Below are 25,611 nucleotides of genomic sequence, written 5' to 3' on the forward strand. Positions count from 1 at the left end.
TCCTAATGTCATCAGTCAGCCAGTACCTACCTTCCTGACCAACCTCAGACCTTGAAACTGTTACCGAACAGAACTGAGCACAAAGTATGAGACTGCCATGTTGATAACAAAATATGTTTCCTTAGGGCCTCTTTGAAACGTGTCAGCAAAGCATCGACTCCAGGGCCCATATTCACAAAACAAGAAGAAGTGCTGATCTAGGATCAGTTTTGCCTTTCAGATTATTAATGAATTGATAGAGGGACTTGATCTTAGATCAGCATTAGAATAAAAATGTTTTATTGTTATAAAACGGATCAAGTCTATGCCGAGGCTGCTGTCTGCTATTTTGTTATCCTTTATTTGATAAGCATGACACACCTTTTGGTTGAGGAACTGGGTGAATGAGAACCAAGTCGCCTGGAGACGGCATTTTGAGCCCTTTCACCTTGGAACTTTTTAGCAGACCTTTCATTTTTATGAACGGAGACGCTGGTTTGAAATCCAGCCCACCCCATCAATTATCCCATAAAGGCCGTAAAGTTACAAGCACAACGGTTTGATAGGACCTACTGTTTCATACACTCGTCTATACTGGAAGGAACAGGACACCCACTTCGTTGAGTAGTGGAGTATAGCCTTTCCAAGGTGAAAGGGCTCAAAATGCCGTCTCCAGGCGACTCGGTTCTCATTCACCCAGTTCCTCAACCAAAAGGCGTGTCAGCCCAGGAAGTGACCTTAACTGCAGTCAATACACAAAACTTCAAAAACACAGAAAAAAATGTGCCCATGGCACAAAGGTTGGTGAGCCAATCCTAGTTGGTGTAATTTAATAAATGTGACCTGACTGCTATTGTTGAGACCTATTCTCTGTAACAGGTTTACCAAGTTTCAATCCACGTATTCAACCATAAGTTATTCGCAATACAAATGTAATTTAATGTGCAAAAAATAATAATAAGTTCCGATATGTCACAGGAAATGTAAATCCTAGTTGCCGGCATTCAATAATGTCAACTAACCAATATTGTACTGTTGTGTGTGTGTGTGTGTGTGTGTGTGAGTGCCATACAGCTTCTATGGAACAAGTTCACCAAACTCATCAGCATTCCTCTAAGGTCATCAGTAGAGGTGGGTGGGTAAAATCATTGGGGAATGGTGGCAGAATAAATTCAAACACATTTGTTTCATCACAAAACCGGAGAGCAACCTCTCTCTGGTGACATTTCCGACATTATTGTACCATTTAGATTTAGAACCACAGAGATTCATCAGCAAGTCGCAAAGAAAACAGAAGCTGCCTCCAATATTCCAGCACCATTTCACCTTTATTTAACTAGGGCAAGTCAGTTAAGAACAAATTCTTAATTTACAACAACAACCTACTGGGGAACAGTGGGTTAACTGCCTTGTTCAGGGGCAGAAAGACAGATTTTTACCTTGTCAAATCAAATCAAATCTTATTTGTCACATACACATGGTTAGCAGATGTTAATGCGAGTGTAGCGAAATGCTTGTGCTTCTAGTTCCGACAATGCAGTAATAACCAACGAGTAATCTAACCTAACAATTCCAAAACTACTACCTTATACACACAAGTGTAAAGGGATGAAGAATATGTACATAAAGATATATGAATGAGTGATGGTACAGAACGGCATAGGCAAGATGCAGTAGATGGTGTAGAGTACAGTATGAGATGAGTAATGTAGGGTATGTAAACATTATATTAAGTGGCATTGTTTAAAGTGGCTAGGGATACATTTTTTACAGCAATTTTTCCAATATTGAAGTGGCTTGAGTTGAGTCAGTATGTGCCACTCAATGTTAGTGGTGGCTGTTTAACAGTCTGATGGCCTTGAGATAAACAGCTTCTAACATTCTGATGGCCTTGAAATAGAAGCTGTTTTTCAGTCTCTCGGTCCCTGCTTTGATGCACCTGTACTGACCTCGCCTTCTGGATGATAGCTGGGTGAACAGGCAGTGGCTCAGGTGGTTGTTGTCCTTGATGATCTTTATGGCCTTCCTGTGACATCGGGTGGTGTAGGTGTCCTGGAGAGCAGGTAGTTTGCCCCTGGTGATGCGTTGTGCAGACCTCACTACCCTCTGGAGAGCCTTACGGTTGTGGGCGGAGCAGTTGTTGTACCAGGCGGTGATACAGCCCGACAGGATGCTCTCAATTGTGCATCTGTAGAAGTTTGTGAGTGCAGTTTGTCCGTGATGTGTACACAGAGGAACTTAAAACTTACTACCCTCTCCACTATTGTCCCATCGATGTGGATAGGGGGGTGCTCCCTCTGCTGTTTCCTGAAGTCCACAATCATCTCCTTTGTTTTGTTGACGTTGAGTGAGGTTATTTTCCTGACACCACACTCCGAGGGCCCTCACCTCCTCCCTGTAGGCCGTCCCGTCGTTGTTGGTAATCAAGCCTACCACTATAGTGTCGTGTGCAAACTTGATGATTGAGTTGGAGGCGTGCATGGCCACACAGTCGTGGGTGAACAGGGAGTACAGTACGCACCCTTGTAGGGCCCCAGTGTTGAGGATCAGCGGGGTGGAGATGTTGTTCCCTACCCTCACCACCTGGGGGGCGGCCCGTCAGGAAGTCCAGTACCCAGTTGCACAGGGCGGGGTCGAGACCCAGGGTCGAACGAAGGGTCGAAACGAATATGGAGGGTACTGTGGTGTTAAATGCTGAGCTGTAGTCGATTCTCACATAGGTATTCCTCTTGTCCAGATGGGTTATGGCAGTGTGCAGTGTGGTTGCGATTGCGTCGTCTGTGACCTATTGGGGGGTAAGCAAATTGGAGTGGGTCTAGGGTGTCAGGTAGGGTGGAGGTGATATGGTCCTTGACTAGTCTCTCAAAACACTTCATGATGAAGGGAGTGAGTGCTACGAGGCGGTAGTCGTTTTCTTTCTTGGGAACAGGAACAATGGTGGCCCTCTTGAGCATGTGGGAACAGCAGACTGGGATAAGGATTGATTGAATATGTCCGTAAACACACCAGCCAGCTGGTCTGCGCATGCGCTGAGGACGCGGTTGGGGATGCCGTCTGGGCCTGCAGCTCTCGTGGGTTAACACGTTTAAATGTTTTACTCACAGTCGGCTGCAGTGAAGGAGAGTCCGCAGGTTTTGGTAGCAGGCCGTGTCAGTGGCACTGTATTGTCCTCAAAGCGAGGAAAGAAGTTGTTTCGTCTGTCTGGGAGCAAGACATCCTGGTCCGCGACGGGGCTGGTTTTCTGTTTGTAATCCGTGATTGACTGTAGACTCTGCCACATACCTCTTGTGTCTGAGCCGTTGAATTGCGACTCTACTTTGTCTCTATACTGACGCTTAGCTTGTTTGGTTGCCTTGCGGAGGGAATAGCTACACTGTTTGTATTCGGTCATGTTTCCGGTCACCTTGCCCTGGTTAAAAGCAGTGGTTCGCACTTTCAGTTTCACGCGAATGCTGCCATCAATCCACGGTTTCTGGTTTGGGAATGTTTTAATAGTTGCTGTGGGTACGACATCACCGATGCACTTGCTAATAAACTCGCTCACCGAATCAACGTATACATTAATGTTGTTGTTTGACGCAATGCGGAACATATCCCAATCCACGTGATCGAAACAATCTTGAAGCGTAGAATCAGATTGGTCGGACAAGCGTTGAACAGACCTGAGCGCGGGAGCTTCCTGGTTTAGGGAGCAACAAAATGGAGTCGTGGTCAGCTTTTCCGAAAGGAAAGGAAGGGCCTTATATGCGTCGCGGAAGTTAGAATAACAATGATCCAGGGTTTTACCAGCCCTGGTAGCACAATCGATATGCTGATAGAATTTAGGGAGTCTTGTTTTCAGATTAGCCGTGTTAAAATCCCCAGCTACAATGAATGCAGGCTCAGTATATGTGGTTTCCAGTTTACATAGAGTCAAATAAAGTTTGTTCAGGGCCATCAATGTATTTGCTTGGGGAGGAATATATGCAGCTGTGATTATAATCGAAGAGAATTCTCTTGGTAGATAATGCAGTCGACATTTGATTGTGAGGAATTCTAAGTCAGGTAAACAGAAGGACTTGAATTCCTGCATGTGGTTATGATCACACCACGTCACGTTCTTCTTATGCTTGTTTCTGTCGGCGCGATGCGTAAAGAAACCAGCTGGCTGGTCTCGAGTGAGCCATGTTTCCGTGAAGCAAAGACAGTTACAGTCTCTTATATCTCTCTGGAATGCTACTCTTGCTCGGATTTCATCAACCTTGTCAAGAGACTGGACATTGGCGAGTAGTATGCTTGGGAGTGGTGCGCGATATGCCCGTCTCCGGAGCCTGACCAGAAGACCGCTTTGTCTACCCCTTTTACAGCGTGTTGTTTTGGTTCGCCGGCTGGGATCCGATCCATTGTCCTGGGTGGTGGGCAAAACACAGGATCCGCTTCGGGAAAGTCGTATTCCTGGTCGTAATGATGGTGAGTTGACGTTGCTCTAAAATCCAGTAGTTCCTCCCGACTGTATGTCATAAAACCTAAGATTACTTGGGGTACCAATGTATGAAATAACACGTAAAAAAAACAAAATACTGCATAGTTTCCAAGGGACGCGAAGCGAGGCGGCCATCTTTGTCGGCGCCGGAAGGAATACAGCTCAGGGATTCGTCAGCTCAGGGATTCGTCAGCTCAGGGATTTGTCAGCTCAGGATTTGTCAGCTCAGAGATTCGATCCAGCAACCTCTCGGTTACTGGCCCCATGCTTTAACCACTATGGTACCTGCCGCCCCAATGCTTCGTCTAATACAGTGACAACTGTATGCTATTGATTGTCTAGATGTGAGTCCACACCCATGGCTTCTCAGGCCTAGTTTTAAAAAGGGAAGAAAGGAAACCTTCAGGTAAATACTTTAGCCCTGTTTATACCTGGTTCTTACATGCTTCCTTTGTTCTGATCTTATCCACATTCTGATTATGCACACATTTTTTGACAGGTGTACGTGATTAAAAGCCACATTGCGGTCTGATTGTGATCAGACCTTTCCTAACCACCTCCAGAGGTAGACAAACACACATTGTGTCTGTATATCTGACAAGTGTAGACGGATCTGGACAGTGAAACCATTGAAATCATCATTGTCCCACCCTCTACAATCATTGACAAGTGTAGACGGATCTGGACAGTGAAACCATTGAAATCATCATTGTCCCACCCTCTACAATCATTGACAAGTGTAGACGGATCTGGACAGTAAAACCATTGAAATCATCATTGTCCCACCCTCTACAATCATTGACAAGTGTAGACGGATCTGGACAGTGAAACCATTGAAATCATCATTGTCCCACCCTCTACAATCATTGACAAGTGTAGACGGATCTCGACAGTGAAACCATCATTGTCCCACCCTCTACAATCATTGACAAGTGATGCTATTGACTTACGGCATCAACATGCGTCATAAAATGAATAACTATTATTTTGAAGTAATATTTACCAAATAACGTGTATACAGGGAGGGGCCAGGATATCTGGTCACAATGCAGACACAGTGGACCGATAAGAGACACATTTTACTCCCATGTGTAGATTCAATAGCAGATCAGAGACACATTTTACTTCCATGTGTAGATTCAACAGCAGAGACACATTTTACTACCATGTGTAGATTCAACAGCAGACCAGAGACACATTTTACTCCCATGTGTAGATTCAACAGCAGACCAGAGACACATTTTACTTCCATGTGTAGATTCAACAGCAGACCAGAGACACATTTTACTACCATGTGTAGATAGATTCAACAGCAGATCAGAGACACATTTTACTACCATGTGTAGATAGATTCAATGGCAGATCAGAGACACATTTTACTACCATGTGTAGATAGATTCAACAGCAGATCAGAGACACATTTTACTACCATGTGTAGATTCAACAGCAGATCAGAGACACATTTTACTCCCATGTGTAGATTCAATAGCAGACCAGAGACACATTTTACTACCATGTGTAGATTCAATAGCAGATCAGAGACACATTTTACTACCATGTGTAGATTCAACAGCAGATCAGAGACACATTTTACTCCCATGTGTAGATTCAACAGCAGATCAGAGACACATTTTACTACCATGTGTAGATTCAACAGCAGATCAGAGACACATTTTACTACCATGTGTAGATTCAACAGCAGATCAGAGACACATTTTACTACCATGTGTAGATTCAATGGCAGATCAGAGACACATTTTACTACCATGTGTAGATAGATTCAACAGCAGACCAGAGACACATTTTACTACCATGTGTAGATTCAATGGCAGATCAGAGACACATTTTACTACCATGTGTAGATAGATTCAACAGCAGATCAGAGACACATTTTACTACCATGTGTAGATTCAATGGCAGATCAGAGACACATTTTACTACCATGTGTAGATAGATTCAACAGCAGATCAGAGACACATTTTACTACCATGTGTAGATAGATTCAACAGCAGATCAGAGACACATTTTACTACCATGTGTAGATAGATTCAATAGCAGACCAGAGACACATTTTACTATCATGTGTAGATAGATTCAACAGCAGACCAGAGACACATTTTACTACCATGTGTAGATAGATTCAACAGCAGACCAGAGACACATTTTACTACCATGTGTAGATAGATTCAACAGCAGACCAGAGACACATTTTACTACCATGTGTAGATAGATTCAACAGCAGACCAGAGACATTTTACTTCCATGTGTAGATGTTTTTTTATATTTCACCTTTATTTAACCAGGTAGACTAGTTGAGAACAAGTTCTCATTTGCAACTGCGACCTGGCCAAGATGAAGCATAGCAAAATCGACACATACAACAACACAGAGTTACACATGGAATAAAAAAAAACAGTCAATAATACAGTAGAACAAAAGAAAACGAAAAGTCTCAATACAGTGAGTGCAAATGAGGTAAGATAAGGGCGTTAAGGCAATAAATAGGCCATGGTGGCGAAGTAATTACAATATAGCAATTAGAGATACTAGGGTCCAAGTAGAGATACTAGGGTGCAAAGGAGCAAGATAAATAGATAAATACTGTATGGGGATGAGGTAGGTAGATAGATGGGCTGTTTACAGATGGGCTATGTACAGGTGGAGTGATCTGTGAGCTGCTCTGACAGCTGGTGCTTAAAGCTAGTGAGGGAGGTAAGAGTCTCCAGCTTCAGAGATTTTTGCAGTTCGTTCCAGTAATTGGCAGCAGAAAACTGGAAGGAAAGACAACCAAAGGAGGAATTGGCTTTGGGGGTGACCAGTGAGATATATCTGCTGGAGCACGCGCTACGAGTGGGTGCTGCTATGGTGACCAGTGAGCTGAGATAAGGCGGGGCTTTACCTAGCAGAGACTTGTATGAAGCGAGGGCCAACCAACGAGAGCGTACAGGTCCCAATGGTGGGTAGTGTATGGGGCTTTGGTGACAAAACGGATGGCACTGTGATAGACTGCATCCAGTTTGTTGAGTAGTGTGTTGGAGGCTATTTTATAGATGACATAACCGAAGTCGAGGATTGGTAGAATGGTCATGTTTGGCAGCATGAGTGAAGGATGCTTTGTTACGAAATAGGAAGCCGATTCTAGATTTAATTTTGGATTGGAGATGCTTAATGTGAGTCTGGAAGGTGAGTTTATAGTCTAACCAGACACCTAGGTATTTGTAATTGTCCATGTATTCTAAGTCAGAGCCGTCCAGAGTAGTGATGCTGGATGGGCGAGCAGGTGTGGGCAGGTGTGGGCAGTGATCGGTTGAATAGCATGCATTTAGATTTACTTACGTTTAAGAGCAGTTGGAGGACACGGAAGGAGAGTTGTATGGCATTGAAGCTTGTCTGGAGGTTAGTTAACACAGTGTCCAAGGAGGGTTCAGAAGTATACAGGATGGTGTCGTCTGCGTAGAGGTGTACCAGAGAATCACCAGCAGCAAGAGCAACATTATTGATGTATACAGAGAAGAGAGTCGGCCCGAGGATTGAACCCTGTGGCACCCCCATAGAGACTGCCAGAGGTCCGGACAACAGGCCCTCCGATTTGACACACTGAACTCTATCAGAGAAGTAGTTGGTAAACCAGGCGAGGCAATCATTTGAGAAACCAAGGCTGTCGAGTCTGCCAATAAGAATGTGGTGATTGACAGAGTCAAAAGCCTTGGCCATGTCGATGAATACGGCTGCACAGTAATGTCTCTTATAGATGGCGGATATGATGTCGTTTAGGGCCTTGAGTGTGGCTGAGGTGCACCCATGACCAGCTCTGAAACCAGATTGCATAGAGGAGAAGGTACGGTGGGATTCGAAATGGTCGGTAATCTGTTTGTTAACTTGGCTTTCGAAAACCTTAGAAAGACAGGGTAGGATAGATATAGGTCTGTAGCAGTTTGGGTCTAGAGTGTCACCCCCTTTAAAAAGGGGGATGACCGCGGTAGCGCTCCAATCATTGGGAATCTCAGACGATACGAAAGAGAGGTTGAACAGGCTAGAAATAGGGGTTGCAACAATTTCGGCAGATAATTTCAGAAAAGTGAGGGTCCAGATTGTCTAGCCCGGCTGATTTGTAGGGGTCCAGATTTTGCAGCTCTTTCAGAACATCAGCTATCTGGATTTGGGTAAAGGAGACATGGAGAGGGCTTTGGCGGGGTGCTGTGGAGGGTGCCGGGCAGTTGACCGGGGTAGGGGTAGCCAGGTGGAAAGCATGGCCAGCCGTAGAGAAATGCTTATTGAAATTCTCAATTATAGTGGATTTATTGGTGGTGACAGTGTTTCTTAGCCTCAGTGCAGTGGGCAGCTGGGAGGAGAAGCTCTTTTTCTCCATGGACTTTACAGTGTCCCAGAACTTTTTTGAGTTAGTACTTCAGGATGCATATTTCTGTTTGAAAAGCTAGCCTTAGCTTTCCTAACTGCCTGTGCATATTGGTTCCTAACTTCCCTGAAAAGTTGCATATCACGGGGGCTATTCAATGCTAATGCAGAACACCACAGGATGTTTTTGTGCTGGTCAAGGGCAGACAGGTCTGGAGTGGGTCTATTCCTAGTTCTAAATTTTTTGAATGGGGCATGCTTATTTAAGATGGTGAGGAAGGCACTTTTAAAGAATAGCCAGGCATCCTCTACTGACGGGATGAGGTCATGGTCATTCCAAGATACCCCGTCCAGGTCAATTAGAAAGGCCTGCTCGCAGAAGTATTTTAGGGAGCGTTTGACAGTGATGAGGGGTGGTCGTTTGGTCGCAGACCCATCACGGATGCAGGCAATGAGGCAGTGATCGCTGAGATCTTGATTGAAAACAGGTGTATTTGGAGTGCGAGTTAGTTAGGATGACATCTATGGGGGTGCCTTTGTTTACGGATTTGGAGTTGTACCTGGTAGGTTCATTGATAATTCGTGTGAGATTGAGGGCATCAAGATTGGATTGTTGGATGGCCGGGGTGTGAAGCATGTCCCAGTTTAGGTCACCTAGTAGCACGAGTAGCAAGATATGTGGCATATCAAGACGCTGATGAAACAGCATGATCATTACACAGGTGCACCTTGTGCTGGGGGCAATAAAAGACCACTCTAAACTGTGCAGTTTTGTCAACACAATGCCACAGATGTCTCAAGTTTTGAGGGAGCGTGCAATTGGCATGCTGATTGCAGGAATGTCCACCAGAGGTCCTGTCAGATAATTGAATGTTCAATTATCTACCATAAGTCGCCTCCAACATCGTTTTGAGAATTTGGTAGTACGTCCAACCGGCCTTACAACCGCAGACCACATGTAACCACATCAACCCAGGTCCTCCAGATCCGGCTTCTTCGAATGTGGGATCATCCGAGACCAGCCACCCGGACAACTGATGAAACTGAGGAGTATTTCTGTCCGTAATAAATCCCTTTTGTGGGGAAAAACTCATTCTGATTGGCCAGACCCACCCATGGGCCTGGCCAGACCCTCCCAGGCCCACCCATGGCTGTGCCCCTGCCAAGTCAAGTAAAATCCATTAGATTAGGGCCTAATTTATTTCAATTGACTAATTTCTTTATATAAACTAACTGTAAATGTGTTGAAATTGTTGCGTGCTGCATTTCTATGGTTGTTCATTGTAGTTACATACTCAAAGGACAGCCCTTCGAGTAACAACCTAATTCCTGGTACAAACTCCAGCAACCTCACTCATTTCTGAGTATCTAACTGGAAGATGTAAATATGCCCCGTAGTTTTTCCATAGTTCACAGGCCATTGGATGGAGGCTGCATTGAAGAAGACAAACTTTGGTTTGGCCTGAGTTGCCCAACTTCAGTTATTACAACACCAAACCAAAGATGTTAGTGCCCCCTGCTGGAAATAATAGGCACTGTCATCTTCTGCAAAAAAAAAAAAAAAATCTTTACTTAACCAGGTAGGCCAGTTGAGAACAAGTTCTCAATTACAACTGCGACCTGGCCAAGATAAAGCAGAGCAGTGCGGCAAAAACAACAACACAGAGTTAAACAAACAAACGTACAGTCAATAAAAAAAATAGAAAAATCTATGTAAAGTGTGTGTAAATGGAGAAGAGTAGGGAGGGTAAGGCGATAAATAGGTCATGGAGGCGAAATAATTATAATTCAGCATTAACACTGGAGTGATAGATGTGCTGAAGATGATGATGTGCAAGTAGAGATACCGTTGTGCAAGTTGAGATACCGTATTAGCTACTTTTCCTGTTTGGAATCATTATCACAATATGTATCCTTGTATTGTAATTCATTTTATCTAAATTAGGTTAGTGCTGCTTTTGACCTGTAGTAATGGTGACTGCATATTGTTGCTTGGTAGGTATGTGTATGTACTATGTATGAATGCATTGTATTATTGAATATGTTGGACATGCACTGGCAATGCAATTGCTATAATACAATGTCTATTCTGCCTTTTTTTGCTTAAAAAAAGAATAATCTATAATTAAAAAACTGTTGATCTCCAAAAAGAAGAAAAAATGATAGATGAGCAGTCGATTGGCCCTTAGGATTGGATGGTTTTTTCCAAGAGTCTAGGGATAAACTAGTCTCGAATGGGCATCCTTCTAAATCTCTTCTCGTTACATCTTGATTATTGGTTCGCTAATCCCGTCAATATTATCCTCCGTCTTAAAATGTTAAGGACTACGTCGTGGATTGTAAATTGTGTGTCTTGCTGTGCTTTCCTGTAACAGAACATACAGAAACCATTAAAGAAAATATATAAAAAAAGGTTTCCCCGTGACATCATTTAAAGTTTGAACATTTTAAAAACAGTGATATTCAAAACACTAAGACATTCGCGGTGATGTGGGGAGCAAGGCAATACCCTTCCTCTGGCTAGAAACTCAATAGAGCTTTTGAAAAAAAAATCACTGGTTTTATCCTTACTTTTAAAATCCTACCCCCTCATCTTTTTAACCACAGATCATAGAAACACACCGTTTTCACATATGTAAACACTGGTATGGTGCTGGAGAAAATGAATAGGAGGTTGAAAAATGGCGGCGTTGCTCTTTAAGCGTGAGAATAGCATGCAATTCACCCACTATTCGTTTGGGGGGAGATTGAATAAATGAAGGTTTGGCAGAGGTGTGTCTACAGATAACCCATATTCTGAATTTGACTTAAATCCTTAATCATTTCACCACTTTTATACACCAGGAAACCACGAATAAGGTCAATTTACCAGTTCCAAGTAGAAAAAAAGCATCTCCTTTATTCATTTGTTTCAACCAATGAAATAACAACGTTCAACACGCACTGTAATTTACAGCTTGATAAGAGCTAGGTAAGTCCGTCTGACACTTGTTTTTAGATATATTTTTACCTTGTAACCATTGGAGACAAATGTGAAACGAGTCATATGGCAACAAACTGAAGCATATCAACTTTCCCAAAGTAGATTTAAAAAAAAAAAAAAAAATTAAACTTTATTTAACTACTGTGCCATTATGCAGAATTTAAATTGCCTTGTCGACAAAATTCAAACTACAAGATGGTACACCGTATTTAAAGGGATGGCTTAAGATAAATGTACCCTGTTGAATAAAAACGCCAAGAGAAAAATCGACAACCGAAAAACCCTCCCACTTGCTGGCCAACAGATTTGCATTCATTGAACAATCTACCCTAATCCTGTCTAATCATGGAACTGTATGACAACGGTCCAGCTGTCATGAAATGTGCGCCAGGCTCCAATTTAAACTGTCATGTGTGGTCTGAGTTCCATAATGATTCAAACAGGCTACATGTCCCAGATTATTGCATAACGTTAGGCTAATATGATCCTCTATTGCTAGCAACCCTCAGGAACAACTCCGTGACAAAGTAAATACATTTTAAAAACTGAATGGAATTGAAGGAAACTAACATCAGTGACATTTTAATGTAGATATTACTGACGGTGGCGACTATTTCACATGATACCAATTGTAAAATATAACTGAGAAAAGCTGTCTCCAAAATGTATCCCTGCGAATTATGAGGGCATACATTAAAAATGTGGAATAATGGCACAGCTATTTATAGCCTACTTCACTGTGGAAAAGGGGCTGCAATTACATGTCACGTTGATATGATTTTCAGTTTGCTCCCATGTGATTGGTTTCACATTTGTCTACAGGGATAATAAGTTAAAAAAAATTATAATAATTTAAACCATCGCTATGTGTATTTACAATCCCCTTCTCCAAACAAATTAATAAATTACCTGGTGCTTATCAATGGCTCTTATACAATTTATAATTACAGTGCATGGAGATGACATCTGAAAAAAGAAAGATGTTTTTTTTTCCACTTGGAACCGGCAGGTTTGCTCAACCTTATTCATGGTTTCCTCGTGGGTAAAGGTGGTGGAATTATCAGGGAATTAAGTCAAAGTCAGAATATGGTTTACCTGTACACACTTTCTGCACACCTTAATATCTTACATTTCCACCCAAAATTAATAACGGGGTGAATAGCATACTATTCTCATGCTTAAATTCAAAGTCAGAATACAAGTAAAGAGAAAAGTGCATGAATATTTACAGGTGCTTAATGCAGGTCAGATTTTCCCCCATAGTTATTAAATGCCAAAAAGACAGTAGTAATGTCACATAAAGCTAAGTCCAAGTTCCTGCAAAATACTGCACAAATTTGCAGTCCCAGGCTACGGAGCCTCAGAATTTATCTGGTAAACCTGTCCGGGGGATTCTCCCCCTTGGAAAATCATGAACTGGGGGAAAAAAAAGTTAACAAATATTTCCAGAACTCTAAAGTCTAATATACAGCTTGTTTGACTTGTATGTAAGTATGACCTGCTCTGTATGAATAATGAGACTAATCAAGAGATTAATCAATAACCAGGCATGGACAGGTTAATCATTAATCAGCTTAGTGGTGTTAAGATGGTATTAAATCTAGTTTCGTGGATATGTTATAAATAATACTGGTCTATCTGTTAAAATGTGTAATACTCATCTGTATGCAGACGATACCATTGTCCCAACTGTAGACCAGGCATTGTTAAGAGTTCCAAGACTTTGTTGCCTTGACGCAACGCAATTCATTAATGTAATTTAAAATAAATTCGATAAAAAGTAGAGTTATGTTCTCAAAGGCGTACTTTCAAGGCTCGGGATATTTTTCCAATATAAATCTTATTGCAATGTTACAGTGCAAAAAAGCCTGATTGGCAGATGTGTGGCAACCCTGAATAGAGGCACCTTCTGCTCATCGGTTGTTCTTTACAAACGCTGTTTTGAATTAAACAAAAATTGTACCCGCACATTGAAGAAAGCTGTAAAGCTGAAATGTCTGTGTATGCTATCCCCGATGCAGTAAAAAAAAAAAAAATATATATATATATATATATATATATATATATATATATATATATATATATATATATATATATATATATATATATTATTTTATTAAATAAGGAAGTATTATTTGTGCAACATTTTTTGGAGTGCCAACCCATTACACCGGTTGGTCTGAAATTGTTTTTTTTTTATGCACCAGCCAAGCTTCTGGGAGAGCGTGATAGCTCTCTTTTGATTGGTTAAAACTTGTAGATAACGTGGGCAAGACTAAATACACTACATGACCAAAAGTATGTGAACACCTGCTCGTTGAACATCTCATTCCAAAATGATGGGCATTAATATTGAGTTTGTCCCACCTTCACTGTTATAACAGCCTCCCCTCTTCTGGGAAGGCTTTCCACTAGATGTTGGAACATTGCTGCGCGGACTTGCTTCCATTCAGCCACAAGAGTAATTAGTGAGGTCAGGCACTGATTTTGGGTGATTAGGCCTGGCTCGCAGTCAGCATTACAATTCATCCCAAAGGTGTTCAATGGGGTTGAGGTCAGGGCTCAACCCCATTGACTGGTCAGGGTCAGTCTAGTTCTTACACACCAATCTTGACAAACCATTTCTGTATGGACCTCACTTTTGGATGGGGGCATTGTCATGCTGAAACAGGAAAGGACGTTCAAACTGTTTGCACTAAATTGGAAGCACAGAACCGTTTAGAACGTAATTGTTTGCTGTAGTGTTAAGATTTCCCTTCACTGGAACCAAGGGGCCTAGCCCGAACCATGAAAAACAGCCCCAAACATTATCTACAAGGTGTCGAAAGCGTTCCATAGGGATGCTCGCACATGTTGACTCCAACAGTTGTGTCAAGTTGGCTGGATGTCCTTTCCTTGGTGGACCATTGTTGACTGCAGCATTGCAGTTCTTGACACAGACCTGTGCATCTGGCATCTACTACAACACCTAGTTCAAAGGCACCCAATTACCCTCTGAATGGCACACATACACAATCCTTGTCTCAAGGTTTAAAAATCATTTTTAAACCGGTCTCCTCTCCTTCATCTACAATGATTGAAGTGGATTTAAAAAGTGACATTGTGGCGGGCCGGGTGCCTGCAGACTTGACCTCGGTCGTCAGTTGAACAGTGTTTCCTCTGACACATTGGTGCAGCTGGCGGGTGTTAAGATACTCGGTTTGGCAGGTCATATTTTGGATGCATGACTCGAACTTACTCTCCCGAGCCCGTTGGGGAGTTGTAGCGATGAGACAAGATCAAAATTGGGGAGAACTAGGGGGGTAAAATACACACAAAAAAATGACATCAATAAGGGATCATAGCTTTCAGTGTGTCATGGAAAGAGCCATTCATAATGTTTTGTACACTCAGTGTATATTAACGTCGGGTATGGGTCTCAGATTTACACTTTATCACATATTGTCAGGTGTTTGCGACTGGGTTATTAGCAATTGCAGCCAGGTGTGGGTGAACAAACAGCTGACCCACACATTACTACTGTGCACCCGGCCTTAAACTGACCACAACTCAACTCAATATGAAATGAAGACATGCATACAAACAGTTGATTAACAATGTGGAAAACCGTGTAGAGTTGCATGAAATTCACTTACAGATGGCCACATTTCAAATCCTTCAGTGGTAACTGAAATCGCTGGAGTTCTAAAAACAAAGCAAGCATCCTGTGTGCAAGGTTAGAGAAAGTATGACTCACATTGGTGACAGGCATCTTTTGCCAGGCTGTCATAGGTGACGAGGCAGCCAATGGAGGAGACAGGATCGCAGGATTTATCTTTACATTCTCCATCCCCTGTCCGTTCTCCCACAGCCCCATCCCCTGCCCGTTCTCCCACAGCCCCATCCCCTGCCCGTTCTCCCACAGCCCCATCCCCTGCCCGTTCTCCCACAGCCCCATCCCCTGCCCATTCTCCCACAGCCCCATCCCCTGCCCGTTCTCCCACAGCCCCATCCCCTGCCCGTTCTCCCACAGCCCCATCCCCTGCCCGTTCTCCCACAGCCCCATCCCCTGTCCGTACTGCAGTGCAGCAACATAAATGTCACTGCCAAAAGTCTGCGATGGTCCCATTGAATCAACCGCTGCCATCAGTCCCGCAACAACTTCTGCACTCAGTTTCAGGCACCTACACTCAGTTTCAGGCACCTGCACTCAGTTTCAGGCACCTACACTCAGCTTCAGGCACCTGCACTCAGCTTCAGGCACCTGCACTCAGCTTCAGGCACCTGCACTCAGCTTCAGGCACCTGCACTCAGCTTCAGGCACCTGCACTCAGCTTCAGGCACCTGCACTCAGTTTCAGGCACCTGCACTCAGCTTCAGGCACCTGGACGCTAGTGTTTGTGTCATCGGGCCGTAGACCACTGCTGTCCCAATTTACGTGTGGGATGTTCCCAAGTCCTGTAACATGAACAACAAAAAGGTTATATACTGTACGATTCTGCTGGTCTTTACTCGGCAGGGAGCCTGCCAATGGCGTGACTAGTTCTAAAGATTTTCACATTAATTTCACAAGGTCTGAAAACAATAAATATATTGGAATTCAGCAAACACACTAATAACATACAATAATAAAAGTAAAAAATGTTTACTGGTTCCTTAACATTTCATAGAAAACTATAACAAATGCAGTCAAGTCAATAGTAGCCCTCTGCCCATGGACCACTGCCGTTTCCTGATGACAAAGAGTTCAAGGTGAGCGGTCTCCCACCAGAAATATGCCGTAGCTTGCGCCCATCTCCAAGGCAAATATGGTTGAAAAACAAAGTTGGTGGAAGTTTTACTCGATACGTTGTAATTTACCTTTGTGGAAAACAAAAGGCCAGGGAGGTTGAGGTGAGACTGTTTGTGGCAGCACCACGGTACATGTATTGATCCCTGACACCAATGTATCCAGCTCTTCCTCTGACAATGGGCTATACAATGCCATTACCGATTATCTGTCATGCACTGTTTACTGTTCTTATAGATACCACCCCCCCCCCCCCCCCCAAACAGCTTTGCAATACATGAGAGGAAGAGCAAGCAAAGGAGTCGGGGTATAGTCTTCATGAATGCTTATGCTTGGACATCCAGTCATCCCCTCCTCAAATTCCACATCAGTGTGTGCTTCTGCATCTTGATATAAATTAGTGACCAAACGATGTAGCTTACTAAAGGCGTTCGACCACTTCCAGGGGAATCTCGATTTGGTTTGCAACGGAACTGAGCACTACAAACTCCTGGGAGCATATGAACTCCAAGAAGTCAAGGTCCCTCTAGCAATTGCGTCAAGTTAAATTTGAGCCTCTCCAACACGATTTATAGCAGCAAATCCTGAAAAATGAAGACTATTTTTTTGTTTTTTTTGTTTTTCTTATTAGTTAAGGTGAATGTTTGGAGTAGTTCCAAGCTAACTTCACTGATTCATGCTCGGAGCCAAATGTATCTCTGTGCATCTGTACTAAATAAAGCAAGCAGTGGCACAAGCCCTAGTAGACGCAACAACAGCTCATGGACCCCCTGGTGCAGCCGTTTAGGTGAATCACTAACATTCTTGGCAGCATGAGTCCAAATGAGCCCTGCTGGGCAACTGAAAGATGTCCTGGCAGTGACAGGGAGTAATTGAGAATTTAATTCAAACCAATATTAAGAAAAGCCAAACTAGTCCCATGTAAAAGATTAATCACGCAGTCTGAATGTCCATTGCTCTCATGTGCAGCACAGTCACACAGCTATACTAGCTAGCCCAAAAAGCTTGTCATGGTTGCACATTGTCACAATAATGCATTGTCGGACAGCACTGATGAACATCAAAATTGCATTATAGAGGATTGGATATACAATATTTCCACAGGGTGCAAATGACTAGTAGGAAAACCTTTTGTCGTCATTTTGTGTCGCCATGGAGATCGACTTCAGATGCAGTATAACGTTAGCTAGCTTAGATTGAGGGGAGAACACCGGATGTTTAGCTCAGCTAGCTTAGATTGAGGGGAGAACACCGGATGTTTAGCTCAGCTAGCTTAGATTGAGGGGAGAACACCGGATTTTTAGCTCGCCAACGATAACTTTGATTGCTATTTGCGCGGAGGTTTAACCTATGAATACTTTACACTATCGTTAATGTTGCTTTTATTCACAATCTTCCTGTGCTGCTTTACACATGCATTAGTCATATTCCAACTAACTAAGCGGATTAATGTCAAAAACTCACCTGAGGTGGATTTCACCGAGCTATGCTTTCGCCTGTCTCCAAGGTGAAACCACTGAAGTATAGGGTGAAACACGTCCTGCACATTCCAGAATGACACCACCTCCCCTGATTGGTCAGAATAAAAAGCCACCAGAGCTCGTGTTTCTGTGCTGCTTGCTTGTAGATTTCTAATCTGCTACATTTTTTGGCATAGTTTTGTCACAAAATGAGTGCCAAAGCTATGGGCCCACAGATTCGACATCGACAAATTTGGTTTTGATTCGCAGAAGAATACTCACGTGTCACAAGTTTAGTAAATTAGTTGGATTAATTCTCAAAATGTAGTTGCATGCTTGCAAATCTTATTGAATTTATTCACATCTCAATTTACATGTTTGCAAGTGTTGTATTTAATCACACATCAGGTTATGAGGTTGTGTTTTATTTATTCATAAAAAACTCACAGGTGCAACTCATTTTACGTGTGCAAGTTATACTTTACATGCTTGTATAATTGTGTCATTAATTTAAATCCATAGTTACAGCTTGATTTTTTAAATTGATTCCATTTCGATTTATTTTTTATTTTTATTTATTAATTTTTTTAAACTGGCCAACTCATAAAAGCCCATAATGTCAAAGTGGAATTGGGTTATCACACCAAACCGGTAGGATTAGGTCTGACATTTGGTGATTTTATACCCAAAAAATGCAAAACTATTCTGAACACCCCACGACACATATAACTTAAAAGAAAACATATTTCCCATCTTGGGCATCAAAGCCCTGTTATCATTGGCCATTTTTTCCTGATGGACACCATTTGTCTTCAACCCCGTTGTGGACACTATGGAAGTTGTCCGATTAGGATATGTAATTAAATCAAAATGTCCATATTAATCCTGTGTCCCTCAAACCAATTAAATTACTGAAAATATTAAATCTGTCAGCGGCCTCAATTAAAAAAAAATCTAAAGTATGGTTTCACTTCCGAATTTTAACTAAAATGAATATTCTCATGTCTTTAAACATTTTAGAATGAGTTACACAAAACATTAAATTAATATTTCACAAACCTTCCAAAATGTTATCACAAAATTCTCACGTTACTAGGGTAACGGGGATAAAGAGATGCATACGGTTTCCATATAAATTGGTTATTTACTTTCAAATTCACGCCAAGATTTTCAATAAAAATTGTATTTCATAGGTATAACCATGTAATGAGGACAACATAATTTGAACTAAAGAGCTTTATTAACCCAACTGCAGCAAGACACTAAACAAAAACATAGCAGACATTAACATTGAACAGGTCACGAGAACCGGTCATCAGAGCAGGTCACGAGAACCGGTCATCAGAGCAGGTCACGAGAACCGGTCATCAGAGCAGGTCACGAGAACCGGTCAACAGAACAGGTCAGCTTACCGAACAGGTCATCAGAATCATAAAAGCGTGTGAACATTATGACCTTTTCAGAGTAATGTAGGCTCCCAGAACTACTGTTACAACACCTACGTCATCACAACCATCTTCTACACTCAACAGCTACTGGAGGAATGGAAAGACCTGAAGAAACACTACAGGCTGGGTTCTCACTGGGTACACTTCCTGTTGTCAGGCTGTGGCATTGAGCTATGTTCTCTGTGTGTGTGTGTGCGTGTGCGCGCAGCATGGAGCTGGTTTCACAGGTAGGGCGATACATTCAGGTTGTGTGTGTGTCTGCCTCATGGTGTTCATCCTGAAAGTCTGGCCCACACCTCTTGTTCAAGATATCACAGGCAGTGGTGGTGGAAATATTTCAAGGACATCAAACCGATACCAGTGGATGTCAACACGTGCAGACCAGAAGTAGTCGTTTGATCCGACCAAGATGTATACACTTCACCCAGACATGTGTTTTCATATGTGATGATGCCTGGATACACACTGTCAGTCTTCATTGTATCGGAGACTACACCACTGCCCAAAGCAGCCTTGGACTTCCCCCACTTCCTCATTTCCTTCCATGGCTGTGAGTTTCCTTCAATGACTGGCAGTGGTGCACCTTCTTGCTGAGATGGAAATACCCACGTGTTGAAGCACTTACAGTCGAGTTGCTTCTGGTGTTGAGCTCAAGCTGACACCATTATATCGCATGGTGACAACTTAACTTTTGGGAGGACGTGCTCGTGGTAATGGCAGGGGCGGAACAGTATTAAAGACGTCAAACTCGTGGTTTTGACTACATTCCATTCGCTCCAGCCATTATTATGAGCTGTGCTCCCCTCAGGAGCCTATACAAAAGATTATCGGGGCAATTTACTGTGAAAAATCAAAGCAAAAAAAATGTGATTGACAAGAATAGAATGACCTCCAGTGGAGGCACTCTAATGGACCACTGTACGTCATCTTAACATGGACAGTATTACAGTCAACCTACGCATGTGGTTATAAGAATGAAGATAAATATTAATTTGAATAATTGGATAGCTGTCAGTCTCAACTGATTTATTTGACCTTTATTTAACTTGGCAAGTCAGTTAAGAACAAATTATTATTTTCAATGACGGCCTACAGGGGAACAGTGGGTTAACTGCCTGTTCAGGGGCAGAACGACAGATTTGTACCTTGTCAGCTCGGGGAATTGAACGTGCAACCTTTCGGTTACTAGTCCAACGCTCAAACCACGAGGCTACGCTGCCGATCAAACAAAAACAAGTAGCGTGACAGGGTTTTGTTTTTGGGCACAAAATGGCCACCACTCCAGTGAAGAACTGGACCACATGGCATGCAAGAAATTTGATTTTTTTTTTTCAATAAAAAAAATCTAAATTTTAGTAAGTGGTAGTTTATTTAATGTAACAAGAGTTGACCCCAATCTAACAAAAATCTTATGAAATATAGATATAAAAGATTGATAACTTGCCTGTCTTTGCACCATGTTGTTCAGAAGACTTGTATGTTGCCGGATAAGTACACTTTTTTTTATTGGGGGGGGGGGGGGGGGGGTCGTTGGCACAACTGGGTTGAAGGGAGACCGAGGTACACAACTAAATGGTGTGATTTAAGTCAATAATCATGCATTTATTTGGGGAAAATATATTCTCAGCAAATGAGCACATAGATGTTAACATTTATGGCTTATTTGCACATTTGAGCCAAAGTACAAATTCAGCGAAGGCCACGACAAACTGCTCGGTGTGGACTCACTGTGTGCAATAAGTGAATAAGTGTTCAAAAAATTGTGTGAGACTTCCTGATCTCTCTACCCCACACATAAAATCTATTCTCTTTAAAAGGTCCCTCAGTTGAGCAGTGAATTTGAAATACAGATTTAACCAAAGACTAGGGAGGTTTCTTGCCCTGAATACATTAAGTTTGGGGCAAATCTAATAGAACACATTACTTAGTACCACACTCCAATTCAAGCAGAGAGGTGGCTGCATCATGTGACAGGTATTCTTGTAATCATTAAGGACTGGGTAGCGTTTACAGATAAATCAAGAAATGGAATAGTTAAAACAAGCTAAATCCAAGCGGAAAATCTGGTTTACACCAGACACTGGTGATGAATTCACCTTTCAGCAGGGCAATAACTTAAAACTACACTAGAGTTGCTTTCCAAGACAGTGGAAGGTCCTGAGTGGCTCAGTTCATTTATTTAAATCAGCTTGAATATCTATGCTAAAACCTGAAAATGTGTGCATAGAAATGGACAGCGGTCTAAGGCACTGAATCTCAGTGCTCGAGGCGTCCCTACAGACCCGGACTCGGGTCTCTATCACAACCGGTCATGATTGGGAGTCCCATAGGTTGGCCCGGTGTGGTGAAGAGTTTGGCCAGGGTAGGCCATCATTGTAAATAAGAAATTGTTCTTAAACTGCAAATATTGTAAAAAAACATGTGCGCAAAGCTTACTCACCCTGAAAGACAGCTGTACTCACTGCCAACGGTGATTCTAACATGCATTGACTCAAGGGTGTAAAATGCAGTATTCATACAAGCAATTCATTTCAATTTCAATAAATGTGCAAAAAAAAAACTGACTTCTGTTGTTACGGGGGTATCCTTTGTAGATGGGAGTAAAAAAGATCAATGTAATCTTATTTGATGTCAGGCTTTAACGCAACACGAATAAAGCAAGGGGTATGAATAGTTTCTGAAGCCACTGTAAAATCAGGCTTTATTTAACACACCTCACTGCTGGAGCAAGTTACATAAAGTGGATGATCAATTTCAAGTGTGGATTAAGGACCCGAGTTTTCCTTAAATTGTGTTGTATTTTTTTAAAACATTGGATTACTGTGATCACGGCACGAGACCCTGGGCTCAACGGGTTCTCTCTAAATACCAAAAATAATTAGCTAGCGTCAGCTAATGGCTTGTCGTCATTAGGCAACTTACTCATGTCACACTAAGTTATTTAACCACTTCAAAAAGTTATATCACAGGAAAAAAGTAATGTACACAATCTTTGGAAGCTCCAGATAATTATGAAAGGAAAAGTCAAGACTTTAAATCACCACGTCAGTTTATTCAATTATCACATTTGTGAAAACCTTAGTTTCAAACAGCAAGATTTAGTCAATGCACTAAAAATAGCAACAGTAATATAAATGTACCTTTGTCCCCCTGGGAGTTTCCTTTGCTGCGGGCCTTACCCATCTTCAACTCCTGTCCCATGAACTTCTTGCCGTTCAGCTCCATGGCCGTCTGCATGTCCTCCGCTGAGGCAAATTCTACGTAGCCAAACTTCCTGGTGCGCAAGATAAGCGTGCATTAGAAGACTCCATATAAAACACAAATCAATTAAGCTTCATTGACTTCAAGTGTGCCAGCGATTGAGGATAGGACCAGCAGACGATAACACACACTGGTACCGAAGACATAGCACTGGCTTTGTTCTACCTCCGTACAATCACACGTGAGTACTGCGCAACTACAGGTGTGCCAAGAAATGGAGGGAATCCTGGTCAATAAAGTCAAATCAACTACCCTCTCCCATCAAGAACACCAGTTGTGTCTGGCCAATTAAAAAGTTGGAACGATCAGAAGTCCCGAGTGGAGCATCATAACATAGGAATCCACCGCCACTTACTTTGATGCGCCAAGTCTGACGTCCTGAACTTCAAGGTTCTTCTTTGAGAAGCTGCCAAAACCTCTTATTTTATCAAAGTCCTTGTTTGAGGTCAGGTTGCCGACGAATAGAACGCATCTGAGGGGGAAAACGATCAATTAGGTTACGCTTTAAATGATCGTCATCAACGGCAACCTACGAACACCGTCAGAATAACATGAAGGTGACATCAAATGAATCAGTATTAAGTCCCTTGTTGTTCATCATGCGTATTATGGTTCAGTGTGGGAGCAGGTGTTGAAAGGGCTGAACCATAACTTACCATCGCTTTCGGACTTGGCTTTCTTGCTGTCGGCCTTCCTCTTTGCAGGAGTCGCTGGGGCCTCTGTGGAACAAAACAGCCTGCTTAGGACCCCAAAACCTTCAAATAACAGAGGTGAGAGGGGAGCTTTTGTATAGACCAGCTCTGTAGCTGACCATCTTTGAAATCCTCGCAGTGTCAGGAAGAACCTACAGCCCGGATGCATTTCAGTCCAAGCCCGTTCTCCCGTAGATGTGCCAACACCAAAAGGTGGAGGCAGGGGCTAATGTCGTGTTCACCTGCCAGTCACAACTAGGAAACTGAAATGTCCAACTTGATAACTGGTTGAATGTGACATGTTTACCTACAACATATTAGCAAGTTGGACATTTCAGAGTACTGACCAACATGTGAACGTGGCATATGGGGCAATAATACCCAGCTGTGATGACTGCCGGAGACCAAGACACCCCTTTCACCACATGGGTAATAAACCTTAATCAAAATATCACTTACCATCATCGTCAGACTCCTCCTTAGCCTTGACCATGCCTGCTTTCTTTGCTGCGGGTGCCGGGGTGGTATCCATCGCCTCTTCCTCAGAGTCTAGAAGGCACGACAGATGGCTTTAGTCTCACTAGACCCAAATCAGACCATTTACTGACAAGGGGTTGGGCACATCAGATAAAATAAGTAGTGACATCAAATACATTCAGTATTAAGTCCCTTGTTGTTCATCAAGTGTGCTTGTGCCCTATATCGATCTGCCAGTGTGGCCCATACCACATTGAACTACCACCCGTTCTTTCGACCAATAAGCCCTACGTGTAACGTCCAAGATAGGCAGCAGCGGGCCCCATCCTTACCCTCATCATCATCGTCGTCAGACTCCTCCTTGGCAGCCGTGACCTTCAGCCTTCTTTGGGGGTGGGGCCTCCTCCTCAGATTCTTCATCTAAAGACAATAGAGTAACATTAAACATCAGCGTCTGCAGTCTAGTTGGTAAAACCACTTAAACACGAGGGCCCCAGTAGAATTAAACATTCTAAGGGTCTACCACCTTTTTAAAAAAGTACACTTATCCAGTACCAAGCATGTGAAAATGGTGCATGTTCGTAGTAACAAATAATAACAACCGTGTTTCCAATGACATCGGTGTGCATTGAGTGATTGACCAATAGCGAGTAGGCATTGCCTACAAACATCTTCCTCTGCTACGACACATAGAAAGACACCATTCTTACATGTTGATGTGGTGTTGGGAGATTAATATGTAGACTTTAAAAAAAAAAAAATCGTTTTAAGGAATACTATACCCTTAAAATCGGTTAAGAGTGTTGCATAGAGCCCATTTAATGAGGCCCCGTTCCATATTTGTAAGTGTGCCAGCGATTGAGGATAGGACCAGCAGACGATAACACACACTGGTACCGAAGACATAGCACTGGCTTTGTTCTACCTCCGTACAATCACACGTGAGTACTGCGCAACTACAGGTGTGCCAAGAAATGGAGGGGATCCGGGTTACTAGTAGTCACGTAAATCGTTCAAACCATAAACCACCGAGACTAGTGTGCAAGCCTCGTGTCCTGACACTTTCACTGTGTATCCAATAGAAATATGAAATGTATGGGGAGATATTCATACCGTAATCATCATCTGACTTCTGCATTGGCTGGAGCTTTTGCGTGTGTGGCTTCGGCCTTTTTGGGTGGTGGGGGGGACGGGGACGAGGGCTTCCTCAGACTCTTCCTCTGAAAGGGCAACAAGTGTCAGGGCAGTGTCATTTACTTAGCCAAAAAGCATTGCTGGTCAGTACAAGTAGCCTTAGCAAACAATCCTATTTCAATAAACAGAACCTTGAAGGGAAGTGTTTAAACAGTTCCTTTGAAATCAATGCTGCCGATTGAGAGCTTAATTCAATATCTTCCATTAATTAACTTTATGGGGGGGAAAGTACAGAAAACAGCAAGGTTCTTACCCAAGTCATCCTCACTTTTAGCTGCTTTCGGTGCCATCTTGGCTGGTGCGACAGCCTTCTTTGCTACTGCTTTTGGTGGGGCCTGGAACATTGTTAACACGTTAAGATCAAGGTGCGTTTCTGGAGAACATGTCCACTTGAGAGGTTAGTCTTACCTCCTCCGCATAACTTTCCGCCTCTTCCACCGCTTTAGGTGGCGGGGCCTTTTCTTGGGGGTTAACCTGTTTCTCTGGGTGGCTCATCTCAAATATTAAAGGACAGAGTGGCAGCTTTGCTTA

At 42.7% G+C, this 25,611-nt stretch overlaps 1 protein-coding gene and 4 non-coding genes across 6 annotated transcripts; all 5 read right to left on the reverse strand.

The window, feature by feature from the left end:
- Nucleotides 1–22,487: 22,487 nt before the first annotated feature.
- On the reverse strand, nt 22,488–25,551 carry LOC110527966 (uncharacterized). 2 transcript variants are annotated; one of them, XM_021609661.3, is made up of 7 exons: nt 25,334–25,551; nt 25,000–25,106; nt 24,219–24,306; nt 23,869–23,958; nt 23,374–23,436; nt 23,073–23,189; nt 22,488–22,730 (listed from the first exon to the last, which is right to left on the reverse strand). In XM_021609661.3, the coding sequence occupies exons 1-6, from the start codon at nt 25,422–25,424 to the stop codon at nt 23,164–23,166; spliced, it is 465 nt and encodes a 154-aa protein (XP_021465336.3). In that variant the 5' UTR covers nt 25,425–25,551; the 3' UTR covers nt 22,488–22,730; nt 23,073–23,163. The 2 variants fall into 2 exon arrangements, with proteins under 2 accessions (XP_021465336.3, XP_090090629.1); XM_090234503.1 differs by lacking the exons at nt 25,000–25,106; nt 25,334–25,551 and adding an exon at nt 24,669–24,869.
- LOC118966759 (small nucleolar RNA SNORA57) lies at nt 22,802–22,938 on the reverse strand. The gene has a single exon (XR_005053643.1). It is a non-coding gene; the product is annotated as a small nucleolar RNA SNORA57 (small nucleolar RNA).
- On the reverse strand, nt 23,253–23,325 carry LOC118966757 (small nucleolar RNA SNORD82). Its single transcript, XR_005053640.2, has one exon. It is a non-coding gene; the product is annotated as a small nucleolar RNA SNORD82 (small nucleolar RNA).
- On the reverse strand, nt 24,028–24,100 carry LOC118966754 (small nucleolar RNA SNORD82). The gene has a single exon (XR_005053637.1). It is a non-coding gene; the product is annotated as a small nucleolar RNA SNORD82 (small nucleolar RNA).
- On the reverse strand, nt 24,731–24,867 carry LOC118966761 (small nucleolar RNA SNORA57). The gene has a single exon (XR_005053645.2). It is a non-coding gene; the product is annotated as a small nucleolar RNA SNORA57 (small nucleolar RNA).
- Nucleotides 25,552–25,611: the final 60 nt, after the last annotated feature.

This window comes from Oncorhynchus mykiss, chromosome 1 (genome assembly GCF_057628025.1).
Source record: "Oncorhynchus mykiss isolate SJ-2025 chromosome 1, ASM5762802v1, whole genome shotgun sequence".
Taxonomy (NCBI): Eukaryota; Metazoa; Chordata; class Actinopteri; order Salmoniformes; family Salmonidae; genus Oncorhynchus; species Oncorhynchus mykiss.